Source organism: Aspergillus flavus, chromosome 3 (genome assembly GCF_009017415.1).
Source record: "Aspergillus flavus chromosome 3, complete sequence".
Taxonomy (NCBI): Eukaryota; Fungi; Ascomycota; class Eurotiomycetes; order Eurotiales; family Aspergillaceae; genus Aspergillus; species Aspergillus flavus.
The window spans coordinates 4,247,741-4,264,174 of NC_092407.1; the positions used below are offsets into that span (position 1 = coordinate 4,247,741).

At 49.3% G+C, this 16,434-nt stretch overlaps 7 protein-coding genes across 7 annotated transcripts; 3 read left to right on the forward strand and 4 right to left on the reverse strand.

The window, feature by feature from the left end:
- Positions 1-152: 152 nt before the first annotated feature.
- Positions 153-2,184, reverse strand: areB. The gene is made up of 4 exons (XM_041291356.2): positions 1,885-2,184; positions 1,321-1,509; positions 553-1,215; positions 153-489 (listed from the first exon to the last, which is right to left on the reverse strand). The coding sequence occupies exons 1-4, from the start codon at positions 1,948-1,950 to the stop codon at positions 469-471; spliced, it is 939 nt and encodes a 312-aa protein (XP_041145192.2). The 5' UTR covers positions 1,951-2,184; the 3' UTR covers positions 153-468.
- A 2,309-nt stretch (positions 2,185-4,493) lies between these two features.
- On the forward strand, positions 4,494-6,894 carry F9C07_7489 (putative phosphatidylinositol 4-kinase type II subunit alpha; the record flags this gene model as incomplete). The annotated part of the gene is made up of 2 exons (XM_041291349.1): positions 4,494-5,987; positions 6,040-6,894. The coding sequence occupies 2 exons, from the start codon at positions 4,494-4,496 to the stop codon at positions 6,892-6,894; spliced, it is 2,349 nt and encodes a 782-aa protein (XP_041145193.1).
- Positions 6,895-7,404: 510 nt separating this feature from the next.
- F9C07_2202166 (P-loop containing nucleoside triphosphate hydrolase protein) lies at positions 7,405-10,220 on the reverse strand (the record flags this gene model as incomplete). Its single annotated transcript, XM_071509530.1, has 10 exons — positions 7,405-7,489; positions 7,575-7,708; positions 7,808-7,858; positions 7,922-7,989; positions 8,029-8,285; positions 8,342-8,523; positions 8,553-8,576; positions 8,676-9,430; positions 9,475-9,575; positions 9,604-10,220. 10 exons carry the CDS (start codon positions 10,218-10,220, stop codon positions 7,405-7,407), a joined length of 2,274 nt encoding a protein of 757 aa, XP_071365247.1.
- Positions 10,221-11,038: 818 nt separating this feature from the next.
- F9C07_7491 (uncharacterized protein) lies at positions 11,039-12,467 on the reverse strand (the record flags this gene model as incomplete). The annotated part of the gene is made up of 2 exons (XM_071511633.1): positions 11,039-12,205; positions 12,267-12,467. The coding sequence occupies 2 exons, from the start codon at positions 12,465-12,467 to the stop codon at positions 11,039-11,041; spliced, it is 1,368 nt and encodes a 455-aa protein (XP_071365248.1).
- Positions 12,468-12,687: 220 nt separating this feature from the next.
- On the reverse strand, positions 12,688-13,431 carry F9C07_7492 (uncharacterized protein; the record flags this gene model as incomplete). Its single annotated transcript, XM_071511634.1, has 1 exon — positions 12,688-13,431. One exon carries the CDS (start codon positions 13,429-13,431, stop codon positions 12,688-12,690), a length of 744 nt encoding a protein of 247 aa, XP_071365249.1.
- A 168-nt stretch (positions 13,432-13,599) lies between these two features.
- Positions 13,600-14,415, forward strand: F9C07_2231488 (uncharacterized protein; the record flags this gene model as incomplete). Its single annotated transcript, XM_041285531.2, has 4 exons — positions 13,600-13,687; positions 13,764-13,856; positions 13,911-14,035; positions 14,107-14,415. 4 exons carry the CDS (start codon positions 13,600-13,602, stop codon positions 14,413-14,415), a joined length of 615 nt encoding a protein of 204 aa, XP_041145195.2.
- Positions 14,416-15,554: 1,139 nt separating this feature from the next.
- Positions 15,555-15,807, forward strand: F9C07_2231489 (uncharacterized protein; the record flags this gene model as incomplete). The annotated part of the gene is made up of 2 exons (XM_071509886.1): positions 15,555-15,642; positions 15,719-15,807. 2 exons carry the CDS (start codon positions 15,555-15,557, stop codon positions 15,805-15,807), a joined length of 177 nt encoding a protein of 58 aa, XP_071365250.1.
- Between the last annotated feature and the right edge of the window lie 627 nt (positions 15,808-16,434).

Consider the following 16,434-nt stretch of genomic DNA (forward strand, 5'->3'; position numbering starts at 1 on the left):
CAATTACCACGTAACCACTGCAGTCCTGCTTGCAATCCTATCGTCATCCTGCCAGCCTGGTCTTCGACGATCCGAGGGAGCCAAAGCTAGGAGGTAAAAGAAACAAAACAATTGGGAATAATGAACACAAAAAATTGAACAAGGCTGCCCCCCCCTCTGGTTTTGGAATTCCCTTTTCTTCATATGAACGGTTTCGCGAATCCGCGGTTTGCTGTCCCAAAGTGATCTCCTCCGTCCCGTACCAGAATTCAAAGTGCTCCGTAATCCAAGAGCAATAAAGATGTGAAATAGAGAAACGAATGAAGAGAGAATTGAAGTATTGGAAGGGAGAGTTATTAGTTTTAATCCGATATACATCCAGCCAAATGACAAGACACGTAAAGGGTATCAAAAAGACCAAGGTAGATCAGAGAATTCAGCAGAGCGGTTGCATTTCGTTTTTGCACGAATCGAGGGGGCCGGTGAGATTCACGAACCGTCGTTCGATCCCTGTGATCCCTGTCGTTAGACGCTCTTTGGCGATTTGGTAGGAGAAGTGGAGGGTTGATCTACCACATCAGACAGCCTCATCCGTTTCGCCATCGGCTCACCAGAGCTTTCATCTCCTTCAAGGTTGCCATTACTGGCTTCACCGATGTGACGTTCCAGTTCAGACACCCGACGCTTCAGGTCTTCTTCACGCCGTTGCGCGTCCTCGAGGGCTCGTTTAAGGCGCGATTCCGAGTCGCGAGCGATCATCTCGGATCGGCGCGCGGCAGCATCGCTCTGTTCGAGTTCCGTTACCCGGCCCCTAAAAAGGTCATTGACAAACTCCAATTCTCGCACGCGGGTCTTCAATGATGTGTTCGCGGCCAAGAGTCCTTCGATGGTCTGAGGAGACTCGTTATGGCGGTCCACGGCTGCAGACGTCGAGGTGGGAGACTGCTGGCGAAGTTGCCCAGACGACAGGCCATTCGTCAGACCGTGATCTCCAAGGGTAACGCTATCGAACATGTGCTGCGGTGCGATGTTGGAGTTGTGCTGCGGTGGGAGCTGCTGCTGTTGCATCGAGGGAAGACCAGGCGTTTCTGTTCGGGAGACTGGTGAGTTGGAGCGATCCGAATGGCCCGGTGACATCTTCCGCGACGCGCGACGATATCCATGAGATCCAAGTGGGGGAGTACCGGCCTCTGATCTGGACGTGGAGAGTCCATTTGCATCGACGGCACTGCTGGACTAATTGAGGCGATTCCATATCAGCGTCTTTGTACCATTTCGGGGTTGCGAGCTACGGCGGAGCAACAAGAATGAATGGAAAATTCTTCGGGGATTCCTGCTCACCTTACGCTTAGGGCCCTGACCCGCGGTCTTGACCCTATTGCGACTTTTGATCACATCGGTTTTCAAGCTTATCGGACGGGGTCTTCCGTGGAGCTTTAGGAATAAGCCACAGGCGTTGCAGAGGACCGAACCGAGTTCATCTCGGCGCCACAAGGGCGTGGTGGAAGTACCGCAATTTTGGCACACGGGCTGTAATTGAGGGCGCTTCTGATCAGCTAAGGTCGTCGCCATTGTAGAAAAAGATGAGGGGATCGAGAAAGGAGGGTGGAAGCGAATGGGGTGGATGAGGTATGGGGCTGATAGTGGAATAGAGGGAAAAGAGCGACGGTTGATAAGATCGGGAGAGATTTGACGGGCTGGCGCGATAAGAACTTGACACGCAGTGGTGCGGTGCCAAGACACCATCGGCTGCTGATAACAGATTGGGAAGGACTGGCCAAGTTTCCTCCGGAGAAAAAAAAATAAAAATAAAGAGAGAAAAAAATACAAAAATGGGGTCGCATCTTGATAAGCGCCAACGCAGATACGATAAGAACACATCCTCAACACTCTCACTCTACTTACAGGGCTATTGCCTTGTCCACCAGTAGTTGCTGCGGGTGATGATGTCGCGTAAGTCATATTGGTCATGGGCTGCGCATTACTACCGGAATTCCTATTCGCGTAAAAATCTTGTCAGTCACCCAGGTGTGGTTCGTAGGATGGAAGCGTAAGATAACAGATATTCCAAGGCTACTAGATTCGCCTTCGACATAGGCGTAACGCGACAGCAGCACATCACACCACTCCAAGTACATACCGCAGATTGGAAGTTGGGGCTGATGCGACCGAGGCCAGAGCAGACAGTCCTGACAGCGATGGGCCTAGGGAACCAGGGAAGCTGCTACCGTTACTATCGCTGCTATCAGGGCTTTTGTCCAGAGAACCAAACTCAGGAAGCGCTCCAAAATACTGCGACGATGCTGACGATGCACTCGCTACCGCGTCCGTTGTCGACTGACGAGAGGCGGACGGACTGTCAATTGAAGAAGTGGTATTGTTGTACTTGAGATCGTGCGACTGAGAGGCCGATGGCGACGTAGGACGCAAGGCTGGGTCGATGGGCGACGCCCGGAACAAGAGTGAAGCCACAGTGAATGGTATCGTGAAGAACCCCCTACAAATCCGGCCTGGATTGACCGAATTAAGAGCAGTACGTGACTGTTGTCGAATACGACTGAGAGGGAAATCGGTGCCGTTCGGAAGGACCAGCCACGTAGAAAAAGGGAGGAAAGATACGGAATGTTCCCAATTTTCTTTACGCAAAATTGGACTGTCCGTATGTAAGGTATACTGAAGTAAATATCCTTTCCTATTCTTAGCGTTTGATAATCGAATCCGAAGAGCTCAATGGAAAAGGAAAAGGTCTGAACGGGAGGAGATAGGGAGAATTCGACCAGATAGAGGACGAAGAGTAGTAATTGATTTAGATTTGGGAGAAATAGCGAGTCAACCAGACAGCAAATGTTGGGAAGAGCATACCTCTTTTAATTCATAGGACAGAGAAGTCCAGTCGCGGTCAGGAAGTTCGTTACACGAGACGGAGAAAAGGTGGAAGAGGTTCTGGAGAAAGATTGATTGATTATCGGAATCGCTATCGCGCGTCCCTCGGACACTATCGATTGTTATTTATCGGCGGGAACAGCAGCAATGCTTGGCTGTGGTTATTAATAAAAAGTATTAATCTAAATCAGCTGGTCCCTGCTGGTTACCCAGGGTTGTATTTATTCATTATTTTCAATAATTTACTATGTTGGCGTTTTAATCTCGTATGGCTATCGGGGCTATGATGAAGCTCCTGCGGTGCTCATTGCCTATTAACTCCTTCCTGCCTCCAGGATTTATGCGACTATGTATGCAGCACGCAGGGCTAAGAATGAATGAAATGACAATCCACGCGATAGTCGCACCTCGCCCCTGCATCCCCCTTTCTTGTCCAGCTCTCTGGGAGTTAGATGGCGAATTTATGAAGTAGCAGTATTTCATTGAGTGATTCCTAGATGGTTTCATATTGACACGAGAGGAGCGCCAGGGTAGTAATATTGGCATAGCAATCAGTAAAAGATTATCACATACCTCAGTTCGATGACACTAGTGATGGTAGATGGTCTTCAGGTCTAAATGCGCTTAATATCAGGAGCTAGACCGGAACACCGGTCCGATCTCTCATCCGTTTCTTGTCGAGAAGATATCTGAATATATTTGGTGATCCTGGTAGCAATGCCATTCCAGAGCGAGGATAAGAACCGAGACATGGACCGTGATAGCCACCAATGCAGGTAATAACCGTGCTCAGAGCCTCGCATGGATCAGATATCAGCTACGGAACCCCCAGTGCCTGTCGGTTGACTCAGTTCTTTAAAGTGATTCAGACATGACCGATCTCTCGGATGGGGTCTGTCCAATTCGTTACTACTTTTTAAAAACAAGGATTCTCTCAGTTCAAACTTGACATTTGCGATTTGCCATGTAGTTGTATATAACCAAATCTAGCGGCTCAATAACGAAGAGGGTTGTATACACGGCGTATGTTTACTCCTTGGGTCGGGATCTGGCCCTTGAGCAAATGAACGCAACCGGTCATCTCGGATCGTCCTGCTGCGCATACTCTGGCCGAGGATAGGCAACGAAATAAGTATGAAGACAAGTTGATCCTCTAAAATTCAGGGGCTTTTTTAAGCTCCGGTGGAGCCACACGGGACAGGGCTGTGGCGGTGCGGTACGGTAAAGTACCCGCCCTGTGGCTGAATCTAGACTAGCTATTCGCCTTTGGGCCCCATACCACGGGACTTCGCGGTACGGTACAGTAAAGAGCCACTCTGTGTGTTGGCCGTTCAAGTTCTCGGTGGATGACGGCGACGGTCTTATTGGAGGGATCAAGTAAGTTCCCTTCCTCTCACCACCTAATCTACAATTCTTCCCTCTTTTACTCCCCAGTGGGAAACCCTTCTCGTACTTGCAAGTTCTCTGCTGTTATTGAGTAATGCCGTGATTCGAATTCGCTGTTCTTCTTCTTTCCCTCTTTTAATTCTCTCTCTCGCTTCCTCCTTCCTTTCCCTGCCATTCCTTCCTTTCCTCAAATGCAACGACCTGCATTTGCCTCCCGGCCCTTCCATTAGACCACAAGATACACCATGCCGAAGAACCGACCTGCGACCTCGGGCTACGCCCGTCTGGCCCAGGAAGAAGAGGATAGAGCCAATGACTTGTATGACTATTCCGATGACGATGACCAAAACGATTCCCTCGGCACAATTTCCCACTCCGCTCCCCGATATGCCCCCATCTCCTCCCGCGCGCAAATGGATGCGTCCATTTTGTCCTCACCCCCAGGACATCGTCGGAGACCGAGTGGCTACCATCGCCGAGGCCGGAGAAACTCTGGGGTAGATATTAAGGCCATCAATGCGCGCCTTGAGCGGTGGGCCGAAGAGATCGCCTCCAAGTTCAAGATCCATAAGGTCAAGGGGAAGACTTTGGAGGAAGAAAAGCTTGAAATTTATCACTCCGTATTCCAACCCCCGAATGGTGTAAGACCGATCTCCGCTGAAGAGCTCGAGTCGGATGAAATTGAAGGCGCGGCGCGAAGGGCTCGGGAGGAGTTTGAGGACGTTGTAGAGAGTGTCCACTCAGCGATACGGATGGGGATGCACCCTCGCATGATTTCCCAGGGAAGCTCCGGTAGTTACTTTGCGCGCAACGGCGAAGGCAAAGTCGTGGGGGTCTTTAAACCCAAAGACGAGGAGCCTTATGCGTCCCGCAATCCCAAGTGGACGAAATGGATTCATCGAAACCTGTTCCCATGCTTCTTTGGTCGTGCCTGCCTGATTCCTAACTTGTCCTATGTCTCTGAAGCAGCCGCTTATGTCCTCGACTCTCGTTTACGCACTAATCTCGTCCCTTACACCGATATCGTGTGGCTATCCTCAAAATCATTCTACTACGATTTCTGGGACCGGAGAAAGGCATGGATGGGCAAGCGACCCCTTCCCCCTAAGGCGGGTAGCTTTCAGGTTTTTCTGAAGGGCTACAAGGATGCGAACCTCTTCCTACGAGACCATCCCTGGCCAGACCAGACCAATACTGGCTTTCGCGCGGAAGATGCCCCGAAGCGCAAAAAGAGGCCCTGGAACGAGGCTTGCCGTCCTTCTGGAATGCAGTCAGATGATGAAGATGACGATTATGAGAACGGAGATATACAAACCCCATCGCCAAGGGAGGAGAGTAGGGAGCGGCGGTTCTACTGGACCGAGGGTCTCAAGCAGTCATTCCGTGAGGAGTTGGAGAAGTTGGTGATTTTGGATTATATTATGCGCAATACCGACCGTGGGTTGGATAACTGGATGATCAAGATCGATTGGAAAACCGAAGAAGTGTCTATTGTCGCCGATCCACCGAAGCCTAACGGGACTCAGCAGGACGATGACGACGACCATCTTCCTCCCGCTCGCCCCGTTTCTGTCAACTCGGAGCGCACGGGCTCTGCTCGTCTTCCCTACAGACGACACGAGGCGATGGTGGCTGTGAGTCGCACCGGCACTCCGCTGAACTCGTCGGAACCTCAAGCGTCTATTCAGATCGGAGCTATCGACAACAGTTTGTCCTGGCCATGGAAACATCCTGATGCTGTAAGTAGATTGTGAATTGGCCTAGTCGCATCAAATTGCTCACACCCTCTAGTGGCGAAGCTTTCCGTTCGGCTGGCTATTCCTTCCGGTTTCTTTGATCGGACAACCTTTCTCTCAGAAGACTCGGGACCATTTCTTACCTCTCTTGACCTCAACCTCCTGGTGGAGCGGTACGCAGATGGCGCTGCGACGCGTATTTTCTCAGGACGATGATTTCAAGGAGAGCATGTTTGCGAGACAGATCGCAGTCATGAAGGGACAGGCTTGGAACGTTGTAGAGACGTTGAAGCAGCCTGACCATGGACCTCTAGAGCTCACACGAAGAGCCCGTGTGTGTGTCTGGGATGATCTCGTGGACGTTCCTGTTGCTATTCCTCTTCGTGGACCATCGACGGAAGCCCAAAAACGTAAGGTGAAGAGTTACGAGAACTACGACTATGACCCTGACCACGAAGAGATGGATATTGGTGCATCCATGTCGCTGGGGACCGGCCCCGAGAATGATTTGCTGGGCCTTGGATCCTCCCCGAATGAGCTACCAAACCCCAACCGATTCGAATTGTCACGTGGCCGATCTCACCAGCCTAGTACACGAAGAATACCGAACGGCAGTCCTGCCACTATTGGTGACTACAGGGTCAGTCAGGACGGCATTGATAGCATGATTCATGGGCGAAGTATGGACCAAAGCTGGCCTTCGCTTCCCCCGCGACCTGGAAACAAACATCAAAAGCACAGTTCGATATCCAGTGCCCACGGTCAAGCGCAGCTGATCTGGAGTAGTGACGATCTCGAAGGAGATCTTGGATATGCTGCTGCGGAAGGGATGGAGGGCAATCAGCGCAAAGTGATCGTTGAGCGGTTGGAAGCTGTGAAGAGTAAAAATCCGGTTTTCACCTGGTGTTGAACGAACGTCGACATGCCATGTTTCCATCTCACCCTTTGTCCTTTGATTTAGCCTTGAAGGTCTCTTTTTCTTCTCTTCATCTGTCATCATGATCTTGATATCATCTTTTAATTTAGCGTGTTATGTCAAACGGCATGAGGAGTCCTTGTTGCTGCAGGGTGCAGCCTTGGTTGGGAAAAATCACCTCCATGTTTGTATATAGACTTTGATGTCACTCCTCCCATAATATTATATGTTGGCCCGAGAGGATGACATTCTTTGAAATTCGCTTATGTAGATGCATTCGATAGCGTTAGAATATGCAATATGAACATTAATAAATTCCAAGAACGGACGTATACTAATGAAGTTGTCTCCGTTGCTCAAACCATATACAAATTCAAGACAGTCCATCTATCATACGAAACACAACACTACACACTCTCCCATGCCTAGCATAGTCTTCTACATGCATATGCAGACAAACAGACCCGCTCATAAGCCAACATGCTAAGACCGCGCAATGACCTATCATATTTGGCCCGAGAAGTCTGGAACTGATACATACAAGCTTTGCTTGGCCTTGCATAGATAACCCCAATAAAGTTGGATTGGTCTATTCAGGTATTTTTTTCTTCCTAATTTGGTATTAGGCTAAGATGTAGATATATTCGTTAGCTAAGTGATACAGTTCATCTAACCCCTGTTCCTTAAATGCTGAGGCCATCCGACAGAAAAGTCCATCTTTCGCGAGATGGCGCTGTGGGGTGTCGAATTCAACCAGGTGTCCCGCGTCTAGGACGGCAATTCTGTCGAAATTGATGATTGTGTCCAGCTATTTGAGTCCGTTAGTTCGTAGTAGATCATTGACTGATGATGAAGTGAAATAGAATGGCAATGTGGTTACTGAACAACGGGGAAAAAGAGACCATACCCTATGAGCTACACTGACAACCGTACAGCCTTCAAAAGCATCCTTTAAGACCTGTTAGGTTCAATGATCCGTCTCGTTATCAAGGTTGCTGGTGGCTTCATTCAGGATCAGGACCTGACATTCACCTTGCCGGGTTCGTTTCTTGAGAATGGCTCGTGCTAAGCAGAATAAATGCTGTTCTCCTTAGAATAATGGGTGGTCCTCGAGGATGGCATCCAGACCTCCTCGACTTTCAATGGCTTCCCAAATGCCAACTTGCTTCAATGCAGATATGATTTCTTCGTCGTTGGAAGCGCCCATGATGTCTGCGTTGTACCGCATGGTGCCCAGGAATGTGAATGGATCTTGTGGGACGGTTATTAGCGCTTCGCGGATTGCTGATGGGGAGATACTTTCAATATTGATTCCGTCAATGGTGATTGAGCCGTGGGATGGGTTTATAAGGCGGAGTAAGGAGAGTATGAGAGAGCTTTTACCACTAGAATAGTATACAGTTAGGATAGTAGTAGAGTTGATGATGGTAGGGAGACATACCTGCCTGTACGGCCACAGATACCAATTCTCTCCCCTGGTTCGATGCAGATCGAAATGTCATGCAACACTGGCGTACCATTGGGGTAGGAAAGAGAGAGACCCTGGATGTGGATTGCTCCCTCCTCAGGCCAGGACACCGGTGATTCTGGAATTTCACCATCCCGAAACTCAGACGGGGTGGTCTCTACAAGGACTTAACGCGGGCGATTACTCCGAGGGAGGTTTCAAAGGTAGTCTAAGATGTGATGAAGAACGATAGTAGCTGATTGAATCCCAGAATATTGTTCAAGGCAACGCCCAGAAGGCCCGCATTAGTGCTTTCATGTAGCCCCACGGCTAGTGCCATGTATGCTGAGCCTGTCGCGATCAAGCCTACAGTGGCGATGCATTCGAAAAACGACTGCCCCAAAGACATTAGAGATATAGGCAACGCCAGATCTACCAAGGTCATATCCTGACTGAAACGGTTGAGTGTCATACCACTATCGGTCGTGGAGAAGAAGGACAGAGGTGCTCGAATGACGGCGTTCAGCAGGCGCCAATGCAAACGGATGGCCGACTTCGGCATCAGTTCGAGGAAGATAATCCAGATACAGCCCAAGACGAGCATCGATGCGGCCAGTGCCAAAGTAATATAGACGGATAGGTATAGCGAAAGTTGGCCGCCTCCTGCCTCAGTCCACTTGCTTAGCCATACTCGCGGAAAGTTCTCGGCGAAAGCTAAAAAGGCATGGGCAAGGAGGAACATGGTACAGAGGAATGGACCAACAATTCGTGCGTAGTAGTAGTACACCGATAAATCTCCGATTTGCCTGGCTCGGTCCTCATCTTTCACCTCATTCACCGGGTCGTCTGACGAGTCGGCTGCCTTATCCCAGGTCTTTTCATTGAGGCCGCCCTCTCTGGCATCCGTATCTTCTCTTCCATGAGGTATAGCTGCATATGGAATGGCATCCCTACCCGTTGTCTGAAGCTCGACCTGCCCATCTGCACTAAGTGAGATTACGCTGTCTGCCACCTTAAGCAGTTGGGCTAGAAATATATCAAGGGTTAAAAATCTTGGACAAAGCATAGAAGTAGGCAGGAGAGCTTACGGTTGTGGGTTGTCAGGACCACTGTTGTTCCCAGTTGACGAAATATTCCGTCATCTGAAAGGAGTCGTGCAATGATCATCTCCCGAGTCTGCATGTCCAAGGCGGATAAAATGTCATCTAGCAAAGCTATATCCTGGCGACTGTATACCGCACGAGCCAATGTCCTACTCTAAACAACATGAACGTATGACGGCTTCGTACCACTTCTCATACACTTGGTGATTTGCAAGGCCAGTTATGCTCTTCTTGATTTTTGTATTCAGCAACCAGGGGTCCTGACTGTACAAGGAGATGCGCTTCGATTGCACACAGACAGTCCCTGACTGACAGCCAAGTTCTCCTAGGATTGTCTTGAGTAGAGTTGTCTTGCCTGAACCGACTGAACCTGTTACTGCTAGCAGATTACCCCTCGTTACTTTGAAGGACACATTCTTCAGGGCGACAGGTATTGCCTTTGGTGAGGGTAGCACTGTGACATTGTCCAATTTGATGGCAACACCTTGCTCTTCATCGTCAGTTCGCGGTGCGAATTCTTTTTCATCTGCGTTGGCTGGAGAGATCGCCGAATTCAACATTAGGGCTTTATTATGTCCTAATCTACCGTCCTTGACTGGGTCAGATGTGATATACTCGTGAATGCGTTGAAAGCAACTCGTGGCCGCTGCCAGCTGTGGTAAAACGGCGAGGAGCTTTTCTGCGGGTGTCGTAACGAGAGTGATGATACTCAGCGCAGTAATGCTTTCACCGTAGTTAGTCGTCGCCTCGGATCCGTGCTTGGATCGCATAGACGATGAAGGTGATGACGGGTGCCCATATTCGGGGCAAAGTTGCTGCTACTATCAGACCAACAGCCACTTGCAAACGGGGATCAACATACCTAAGCCGTTGAGCCACATTATTCCTTTGAAGAATGCTCGAGATACAATAGCTCCCGTTCGCGGTGCTCTTGCAGGTTTTGGGTCAACGCTTTGGAAAGCCCCGAGACCTTGGTTGCCTTCATGGAACCCAGGACGGCTGAGGTATTCTTCACCTTCTTCTAGATCTCCAAATTCCAGTTCTGTTGATCGTTTCCAATGGAATTTGCCACGAACTTCTGGCCCACTAGGCATGCTAGAAAAGGAGGTAAGTACTATGTTGCTTCGTTGATGGTGTATACTCCATCTATAACTGACCTAGAGTAAGGAGTAATGGAACGATGCAAGTCGCATCGAGTTGGAGACCAAGCAAGGTTATGCTAATAGCCACCTCTCGTGCGGGCCCAGACGTCGTTCATGTTTTCCAAATGTTCAATGATGCCATCAACATCTAATCGAAGCCATTTCTAGATAAGCAACTACCCCAGTTTGTCGGGGCATAGGAGTGCACTGATGACTCACCAGTACTCATCAATGTGAGTGCAGCACTTTCTGTGTAAAGACCATCCTGAAGTCTCAATGTCCGGTCATGAATGAACGCGATCATTGCGCCTCGGAATAACAATCAATCAATCAATCAATCAAAATTCATTAACCTGATGTAGCCTAACTATTGAAACGTTTAGCTATGCAAGGCGTCTCACCAGAGGCAGAATCTTGGCCCGGGAACGCCTGAAATCAAACCCATATTATACATAGAAACGTAGGAGATATAAACGAAAAGCTTCCACAACTAACTTGCCTGCCACCGCACCCCCCCTAGTTTCACCATCCTCTGCGTCAATCCTCGGAATAACGTGGACACCCGCGAGAAGCGCTGTCTGTAGTGGACATTCGAAACCTGCAATTGCAATTAGAGATGCACTGTACGTATAGCACAGTAGGAGCCTACCGCTATACCCAGATAAACCAGGAAGGTGGCCCCAATGAGGCCATAGCCACGGTTTCGGGTCTCTGTAGTCATCGGTCGCTCTACATGCTGGACCGCCGCCATGATCAGAAAAGGCTGAGCGAAGCTGAATCCAATCAGACAAAGTCGAGGCCACACCACGGCGAGAAACTCCATCCAGAAACAGCGGACAAATACACAAGGGGGAGAGAGCTTGCTTTTCGCGGGCCTTCAAGCTTGTTAACATATTGCACATGCGATAGTTGCAACAAGTATTGGAGATGAACAGACCATGATTCTCCCACTCTCTCTTCAGTCGTTCGCCCGCAAGGCCAGAGGCAAGCCCGGGCTCAAGATCATAGAGGTCTCGATTCCCCATGAGCTTTCGGTACCCCGTTATGAACAGCCGGTTTATCCACCAGACAAAGCTGAGGTTGACAATACCACTGGTTGCTTCTGGAGGATAGTCCCTGTAGGGGGCCTGGAGATAAAAGGTCTTCTCTCGCATCTCCAATAGTAACATGGCGAGTTTTGTCCCGGTACTGGCGCTCTGAACGGCTGCCGTGGGAATTCGATGCGTTAGCCATAATGTCCGAGCCTGTGTTGCATCGAATAGTATTGAGAGTAGGAGGTAAACGGTTAGTAGGGAAGAAGGCCTCGTTGATTTGCGGTCTTCAACGTAGGAGAGCCCAATAATTATAATGGCATTGGCGAGGCCTAGAGTGGCGGCAGGAATGCTCGTCGAAGTCCGCGGTGACACGCTCCATAAGACCAGTAAAGAGAGTTGTAGAACCAGATTGATAGACGAGGCGACCTGGAATTGATCAGCAACAGCAGCGTAAATACGGAAGTATACTCTGTGAGGTTGTTCCCACCAGCTTGCAGAGATATTGGTTCTGCTGAGAACAAGTTTTTGAGCGGCACCGAGTAAGATAGAGCAGCCCAGGTGGACCTGCCAGCAGCAAGACTGTGGATGGGGATGATTGACAGGACAACCTACTCGAAGGTCAATGTAAAGTCAAACCCACGCACGTGACTGGCAGGCCCGAAGGCGTCCTCTGCCCACGAGATGGTGGAATCGTTGGCCATTGCTCGGAGGTGTGGGGAAGAGTGATCTCCAAGGTCTGCAATGGAGTTCTGAGGAAGACGTCGAAATAATAGTAGGTCCTGATGGGCTCGCCAAGGACGCCGACGCGCCGCAATGCTGCCTGAACAAAGAATCCCTGCATTTAAACGGGGGTATAGAGGAGCAAACTTGGGACGTCTATACGATGGTTCTTTTGTCTTTAATGTCTCTTGTGGTATGATTGGTTGTTCATGATTATTATCCAGGACGTCCGCCAAAGAACGCAATCATGTATGCACATATAGAAAAAAAAAAAATCACTACTACTTGATTCCACAATTAGGGAACTTCACGCGAATCCGAGTGTTGATATCGCTCATCGCCTAACCTCCCCCCGGACTCAATATCATTTTTCCACAGTGCTCAGTATGGCTATAGGGGCCGATATACGTGTCGATTGCCGCTTTACCCGCTCCCAGCAACCCTCGATGCATCTTCTCCCACATGTACACACAGTGCTGCACAGAATACTCCCAACTTACATACAGTCCATCCAATTCCCCCTGCAGGGCTTCTTCCTTGGGGACTGGCTGTGTCTTGTTCCGGTCAAGGTACCACTTCCAGTCGACCAACTTCTCCAAGGAGTCCGATAGTTCCGCATCGTAGCAGCGGTCTGGTAGCCAGCAAAAAGTGATAATGTCAAAGTGACAACCTCGCGCTCTAGCTTCACCAGCGGTATGGCCACAGGGCGACTTCATAACTCCTTTCATCGCTGGAAAGGATGGGTCATATGTCTTTGGTGATGTATCATGGTGGCCGTGGGAGGAAGACGGGTGTGATGACTCCAGTGCAAACGAAGCCGACGATTCCCAGCGCATGAGGTTTGAGGTGGAGTAGGCGGTTGAAGTAACGTCGACGACGGTAAGCAGGAGACCTCCAAGGGTCAACAGGAGGTATATTACGATAATCATGTACTGGCGAGAGAACGCGCGGCGTCTCCTTTGGTCGAACACACGTGGATCAACATAATCATCGGCTATGGTGTTGTCCGAGTTTTGCTCAAACTTCTCCTCATCCACAGATAGTGAAGGTGGGGGTCTCTGTGAATGGGGTGCAATGGGAGACATTTTTGGAACTTGGTGATCGAGGGGGAATGGAGAGGTCCCCGTAAATGAGCAATTAATAGCCCAAGGTTTGGAGGCTTCTGCATCACAACCCACATCATGAGGGGGAAATCGCGCACTGTCTGCAAGCTCTTACTGTCTCTGTAAGGTCTAAGCCTCTACCTTGTAAAAATGCCGGAATATCAACGGCTTTTGAAGTGGGCGCTGTCTTCTCAAAGTCAAGGCATCTACTATGCAGTAGCGCAGCCAAAAGAGACAGGTGCCCAGGATAAGGTGAACCTCCTCCAAGTATGACTGCTGCTCTTTCTTACTTTCTTCCCCGCTAAATGCCCCAGTGCCCTTGGAAACGGAGAAGTTCGGTCCATCGGAAATTTTTACTGAGCGCTCAAGCCCCCGAAGCAACGCTGCCTGGGAGGCACTAGCGGGACGTAAGATGCCTCTGTTCTCTGACATGATATAAGTGACTGATACAAGGATTGCAGCAAATCACGAAAACCCTGGCTTTATCTACGTCCCCAATTGGGAAGAGCTGAAGCTGCCGCCGGGAGGGGTCATCCATGGAGAAATGATGTACGGCATTAGCATGTTCCATCAGCTCCATTGCCTGGTACGTGGTCATTCGGTCTTATCCCCAGCGTGAGACTAGTGTTGACAGTGTTGACATCAACGACTTCTCAGGGTGCTATCCGCCATACATTTTGGCAGTTGATGGAGGGTAAACTTGACCCGGAAGCCTTGGAAGCTCTTGATGGGGACACGACCGATCCCAATTTTATCCCCAACGGTCATGGTTTGTGGCACATCGAGCATTGCTTTATCTATGTCAGGCATGCCTTACAGTGTTGCGGGGACACAACCATCGAAGTTCGAACAGATTTTAATGGCCAGTTAATTTTTATTGGGTGGAATTCCACCCATCAATGTCGTAGCTTTGATGCAATCTGGGACTACACGATCAAGCACCCCACCTTGAACAGTCGAGACTGAAGATGGAGGGTAATTTAGCAGAGAGGTAAATCTAAGAATCTACCTATACGGGCATGTATGAATACGAAGTTACATCTGCTAGTAAAGCCAAATGGGCGAATCACTGTTGGCATCACCTGTTGTCGAGATCAATCTAGTAGAAAATAGTTTGACCGTTATCCCTGCATTACTGCTGCTGTGTAATGGCGATTGGACTTTCATCTACTGCATTCCAAATATTAGGGCTGATAGTTGCACACGAGAGCCTCTTCCCCGCCCCAAGTAGGGGTCTTCCAATTCAGACCTTGCGGGGGTTTGACATCTACAAAGTACGATATGGTCCTGCTGATGTGGGTTTGGGGTCTGGAGGGGATTGGCAACCAATGTTCCAGCATTAGAACCATCGATGATCAATTAACACAGGCTAGAGATACTGATAGATCAATTCTGGGCTGTGCAGAGTGCCCGGACCTACATCCCTACATCCCAGGATATGCTTCCATCCAACTGCATTGCAACATCCCAAAGACTAGGTACTAAGATTTCTACTGGCCATGTCATTTGTCTGTTCCAAAGCTTGGGGAACTCCACCCCAATTCTCCAACAAAATCCGCCCCTTCGTCGTTTGCTTCCCAGTGGTGATTCTTGGCAAGGATTTCTCTCTGATCGGGATCATTCTTTGCCCGTCACTCCAAGTTACAAAAAGACAGGCGTTACTTCATCTAGCACACAGATGCGATGCAGCACACTCCCTCCGCTTCGTGCATCATGGGTAATCACAAGACTCGCGGGGATTGGCTCCACTCTTTGTCCGTTATCATAGCCTTCAAGCCTAAGAGGATAACAAGGGGAACAACTCCACTTCTATGTAGAGTGGCTAGGCTTACATTACAACCCCCGGAGGCAAGGAACTCAAGGCTTAGCAGTTGAGGAGTCAAATCAGCCAGCTCACACAATTGTCCGCGCATACTAGATGAGGGGAGTCCCATCGAAGAATGGCAAATTCACAGCAATGAGGGGTTAAAGCCTCGTTCGCGTGGAGTATATAATAGTTGTAGCCTTATCCTCAATTGTAGCAGACAGAGAAAGCAAGTCTTATTATTCTCTAACAATCCCATACACTGAACCTTGTGTGCACCATACGAACCACCCAGGCAACTATGAAGGCCATGTATAGCTTCTCTATTCTCGCTCCTTTTGCAGCTTTAGCTATCACGGCACCGGCTGCGGCTGCATCCATTAATTCGGGTATGTTCAACCCTAGAAAGGAAGGTTGTCGGGTCATGCTAACTGATTTGTACGGTACAGCAAGCACATAGCCCAGCGACGGACGATTATTCCAACGATCCAAAGCCGCTCAATTGGATCAAGCTTGGGGATGATGAGCAGGCAGAGCCCCTCAATTGGATCTGAATTGTCATGAGACTCGAGGGTGCTCTCCGCTACTGATTAGGCAAGTTTGCTACGGAGCGCAGTGGCAGGGAGTATGAAATTTAGCATGGACTCTATTTATACTCTTTGCTACCCTGTAGATGAAAGTGCAATGAAAGTCCTACTATCAGAGCTTGATTTGATCGCCCCGGGCACTGTTGTAACACGGTATGTAGCTGCCATCATCATAATCAATAACCTATTCAGGCCTTGATGGGTTTGGTCAGGAGCTGGTCATACAAGCATTGACCAAATGGGTAACGTACGGAGCCTTACCTAGAAAGCTCATATATATAGATAGTCCAATAACGACTTAAACTTTGACAATGACAGGAACGGCGAGGGAAAAGAAAGTAACGGTTGATTGTCGGCCTGAGGGCTCATCTCACCCATCCCGACTATCTTCTGAGGCTAGTTTCTAGCTGTAGTCTAGGTCTGTCATAAAAGGTGTACTATAGGCATATCATAGGACACGGCTTGTGAAACGTCTTAGGAGTAATCAATCTGCCATCCCCCATTTGTATGCGGGGGCCCCCTTATGTTGTTATTCTTCTGTAATCTAAATTTCTAGAAAGGTATGTTCGTGTTATTGTAAATAGGAAGAAGAAA